The sequence below is a fragment of the Apis laboriosa genome, unplaced genomic scaffold (assembly GCF_014066325.1).
Source record: "Apis laboriosa isolate Shangri-la unplaced genomic scaffold, ASM1406632v1 scaffold22_cov146, whole genome shotgun sequence".
NCBI classification, from domain to species: Eukaryota; Metazoa; Arthropoda; class Insecta; order Hymenoptera; family Apidae; genus Apis; species Apis laboriosa.
The window spans coordinates 935,975-941,293 of record NW_025222414.1 but is presented as its reverse complement, the minus strand read 5'-3'; the positions used below and the strand labels follow the sequence as shown (position 1 = coordinate 941,293).

Here is a 5,319-nt window from a genome sequence, read left to right as displayed (position 1 = left end):
AAAAAAAAAAAAAGAAACAGAAAAAAACGAAATAAAAGTAAATAACAAATAAATAAAAAAATACAAAAAATCCGCCAACAACAATCTCGAAAAAAATGTCCTGTGAGTTGACGGCCCAATGTTTTGCCACTAGCGTGACAGCTATCGCCTGCGAGTACGGGCCTCCGACAGAGGGATGCAAGTGTTGCACGCAGACGTGGACGTTGAGTTAGACGTCGTAGACAGAAACAATAAACCACCTGTGTGGGATGCGAATGTATACGGCCCCATTCACATCAAAGAAAATGTCACAGTGGGTACTGTAGTGACGTCGGTGAAAGCCAGGTTTGTATGCCACGACATGACCGAGACAAGACACGTGACATGCCGTGCCGTGCCATGCAATGCTAACTCCCATTTTTTTTAAATCTTTCTCTCTTTCTCTCTCTCTCTCTCTCTCTCTCTCTCTCTCTCTCTCTCTCTCTCTCTCTCTTCTCCCTTTCTCTCTTTTTCTCTTCGTTTTCTCCGTTTTCTTTCTCTTTTGTTTTTCCATTCTTTTTCACACCATGTTTCGTCTGATATCGATTTCTTTCATCATGTTCCGCGTTCACCCGTCTATTTATCATCAGCTTCACTCGTTTTTACGTGTCTCTACGAATCGGTCACACGTATCGTTGCCTCTGTGTACATTTTGATTTTCACTCTGTGTATCCTTGGTTCGTTATCGTTACCCTATTTTCCATTTATTTCTATTCGTATACTTACATGATGTATTTTACGGGAGAGGAAGCATGTATGGTTAAGCGCGGCGCGGTAGATCGCTGATTGGTCGGACACTCCTACTACTACTACTACTACTACTACTACTATTACTACTACTACTACTACTACTATTACTACTACTATTACTACTACTACTATTACTACTATTACTATTACTACTACTACTACTATTACTACTACTACTACTATTACTACTACTATTACTACTATTACTACTACTTACCTACTTACTTACTACTGTAACTTACAATTACTACCACTACTATACTATTACCACTACTATCTATCCCTTACTTACGTTAATTGTTATCACTCGTCGAAGCCGAATTTCTAGATATCGGTCTCCTGGATCCCGAGCTAGATCGATACTAAGAACGTGGTCGTCGCTTGGTCGACGACGAGAGGATTGGACAAGAGAAATGTGGAGGAAGGATCGAGGACGAGGAGAGTAGTCGAGAGGCTCGGCTTCGACGAGCTTTAGCGGAAAACATCCCTAGATGTGTGTACGAGTTCGGAAAACCGGATGCCGGATTGTCCTTAGCGCGATGATCCGTATAATATATAGGGTAGGCTGAGGATGATGCGTACCGAGGTCCCTCAGATAAACAAAATTTCCCCTTTTTTTCTATTGTTCACGAGGTGCAGTTGACGAACAGACAGACGCAGGTGCGGAGGCAGGGATCGGCGATCACCTGTGTACAGCTGTGTTCGGCACGTTCAGCTTCCTGCTGCCGCCTAGCCCCGCTTTATGCTTAGAATGTAATAATCGCGCTAATGTAAAAAAAAAAAAAAAAAAAAAGGAAAAAAAAAAGAAAAAGAAAGGGTAGAGCGGTGTAAAGCGGCTACCGGAGATACCGGACACTCCATGTCACTTCGCGTCCGGGAATGATTGGTCCACAGGTGGACGAGGAATCTAGGGACGAGATGAGACACGATGAGAGCAGGCCAGCTACACCAGGGTGTGAGCGCTAATATGGCAGAATGCGGGAAGAGATGCGAAACACGGGAGGGAGAGAGAGAAACACGGTTTGGAGATGGAGAGAGAGCGAGACGACACGATGAGAGAGGTCCTCCTCCGTGTACTCCTCCCGGAAAAAAAAAAAAAAAAAAAAAAAAATACTCACTGCCACGAGTCATTACGACTGACTTACTAACACCATTTGTTTTTTGTTCCCGTTTGTTATGTACACGCGGTCTGGTGTAGCGTGAGATGTACAAGCTGGAGGCGATGGCCCAAGACAAGGGCTTCCCGCCCTTGTCGCGAACGGTGGAAGTACAGATTGACGTTGTGGACCGTGCGAATAATCCACCCGTGTGGGACCATATAGTGTATGGGCCGATCTACTGTAAAGAGAACATGGCCGTTGGGGCTAAAGTTGTGTCTGTTAAAGCCAGGTCTGTCACACTGTTAATGCTCCGTGCGGCTCTGCACGAACCCGCCCTGCACGCAATCTCGTGGCAGTATTGTTCTTGTGCACGTTAATTGATATTGTGTACGATTCCATACACACGCATATCTACACACAATCACATGTACACGTACATAAATACATACACGTACGTCGGTCGAATGGTTAACGATGGGCTGGATATACGCGGCTTTCCATTGCTGTGTATATATAATAATGTGTATGTAATAATTGTGCAATCGATTCGCGACTCGAAGTAAAAATTTTTATTTGCGATCGTTAAGATAAGATAACGTTTGTCCATTCGCAAAACTTAACGTAATAAACGTAAAATTTATCGCGTGTTTTTTCGTGAACGTCGCATCGCGGTGACGATGGATCCAACGAAATTCCNNNNCTCCCCAGTTCGAGCCCAGTCGATCTCTCCAAGTTGAAGTTGGTTCCCGACGATTGGTCAGAATCTTGAATGGATTAACCGTCTGGAAGACGAAATTGTCTTGAAACCGTTGAAGACTTCCCAGTAGTGGTAGAAGCTGCATTAAACTTGCTGAACCGAGTATACGAATACAAATGACGATGTTGGTATAGATCGTTGGTATAGAAAGCTACAGGAATATTACAGTATTTTGATATATATATATTTATACCGCTGCATGCATTACGTTCGATTCCGACATTTCAAGACCTCCAACGTTTTCCAACCATTTAAGATTCTCTCTCACCAGATGGAACTGGTTATCGAAACGCGGTATTCCATCGGAACAATGGGACGCCCATCGTTAACGCGTGACGACCCGACGAACACGAGCACAGATGCATACACGTCAGGTGGTGAGCACGAGTATTCGTTTGAACGGAAAAAAAACAAAAAAAAAAAAAAAAACAAAAATGAAAGAAAGAAGAAAATATGGGGGAATAAAGCGAGCAGTTCGTTTGCCAAAGCTCGTTCGCGTTGCTGTAATTCGCGCGAGCCGCGCGTATTGTGCGCTGAACCGAAGCGTTCCGTTCGCTCCGATCCTCCCAATATATATACACGAATATATATATATATATATACGAATTTGATAAACGGCAATTTCTTCAAACGAGTATTAGAAAATACGGACTCGTTCTCTCGAATAAAATTACTTTCCACGGGGATCGATCACGTTTCGTTGCGTTACGCTGCATTAGAAATGTTATCTTGCGCGTTCTCGATCCAAGATATATTTCGTCGTTGTTGGAATAGCGTTAGCGGGATTTACGCTTACTTGGCTCGATATCGGAAATTATACTGGTAGCGAGCGTACGGTAATTGCTTATCCGTTTGAACTTTATAATTTAGATTTACGGTAGGAAGTTTCATTAGAAGTTGGGATTAAAATTACAAGAGCAACTTGGAATAATCTTCGATCGAATTAATTAGTCGTAAGAATGTACGAAATTGAAGCGAGCCACGAGTGAGAAGCGAACTTCGAGATTCGAAAAGTATATATAATTGGAGAATGGTGCGTATGCGTAAGGAAAATATGCGATTTCGCGCGTACAATTTGTCGAATACGAGTCGCTTCTTTTTTTTTTTTTTTTCTTTTTTTTCGTAAACACAATTTTGTACGGAAATGTATCGATAATGAAAATTGGGGTGTTCCACGCACGATTTTGAAGCGGAAACACATGGATTGGTTGCCGAAACACATGGACTTCCGGCACGGAACGGATAGGTTAATTGCGTATGCATTTGAACCAGATGCCGTGACCACGTGCTGCAGTAAAAGAGGAGGTGATATGAACGCGAGCACTCGCGTATAACGTCACGTGATCGACCGAATGTCAAACGCGTGCCAATTTCTTCCCTGATACGTTTGCGGTACGGGCAACAGATGGATGCACGATGCTTTGTTACGTCCCATATACACGGATACCAATTTTCTCTATATTTGATCGTGCGTCCCAACACTCGTTATTTTCTCGTTACAAATGATTATGATACCCGCCTAACGAGTTTTTTTTTCTCTTTCTTACTTTCGTCTGTGAATTTTTTCTTTTGAAAGGAAAATCAATTTACGAAACAACTAACGAATTTTCCGTTACTTAGCAAAGTATCGATCAGTAAGAAATAACTTTATTCGACTGAAACTTAAAAGCGTCATCGAGCGATCCGCGTCGCAACGAAACGCATCTGCCGTTGGAAAGACGGTTGGATCAGAGATAAAGGAGAGCGACGGAGAATTTTCAGCGTGGAGGGGAGACGGTTAATCGACGGAAGAATCGAAAGCGACGGATTAACGCAATCGGGTAGGCGCACACGGCGCGCTCGAAGGGGTAAGCGAATATTCGCGGAAGTCACATTCGTTCTAGCGATTATCCAGGTAATCGCGGAATTAATCCGGATTATAGCAGACTCATACAATTAGTGTGTGTGTGCCGTAAATATTTTTTGGGCATGCGTTTTACAAATAGATGCTTCCCTCAGACGTTGGTAAATACATTTTTTTCTCTTATTTTTCGATTGATTTTTCATTCATTCCGGTTGAAACGTGGCTCCCCATATTTTCCGTTCTCTTCTCCACCGTTACTCCTCTGTTCTCGTTTTCTTTGCGTTCTTTCTCTCTCTTTCTCTCTATCTCTCTTTCTCTCTCTCTTTCTTCTCTCTCTCTCTCTCTCTCTCTTTGGTAACTGTTTTTTATGCACCGGATTGGCTTTTTTCAAAATTTTTTCAACCTCACATTGTTTTCGTCTACTACGTTTTTCGAATTCACCGTCGTGGAATCGTCGTGCGAAATCTTGAACGAGGTGGCGTCGAGATGACGACACGTCGTTAATAATTAATCTCGATGTATCGACAATAGAGAAGAAAAAAAAAAAAAAAAAAAAAAAAAAAAAAAGATAATTTTTATAAGTTTCAAACAAATCGCGTCGCCGCGTCGTCTAAGCATCATTTTTGCGTTCTTTCCGACCTTTTTTCCTTTTTTTTTACAATTTGTTGCGAGATTTGCATCAAGTATAGATCATCGATATATATATATATACATTTTATACATACGTATTGTACATTACGTGAATGCCGTATTAATTTTTGGGCATGTTTCGTCAATTGCTTATCTGCGGTAGGTTATACCGTGTATTGTTTTGAAAAATGATCCGTTTTTGTTTTTTTTTTTTTTTTTTT

At 41.9% G+C, this 5,319-nt stretch overlaps 1 protein-coding gene across 4 annotated transcripts in view; it reads left to right on the top strand.

Moving 5' to 3' along the window:
• Positions 1-5,319, top strand: part of LOC122713131 (neural-cadherin) — a 180,559-nt gene that overhangs the window by 38,697 nt on the left and 136,543 nt on the right. For all 4 annotated transcript variants that reach the window (XM_043933300.1, XM_043933302.1, XM_043933301.1 and 1 more), the window contains one exon: positions 1,967-2,157. In XM_043933300.1, the coding sequence (XP_043789235.1) occupies positions 1,967-2,157 (191 nt within the window). The remainder of the gene's footprint in view (positions 1-1,966; positions 2,158-5,319) is intronic.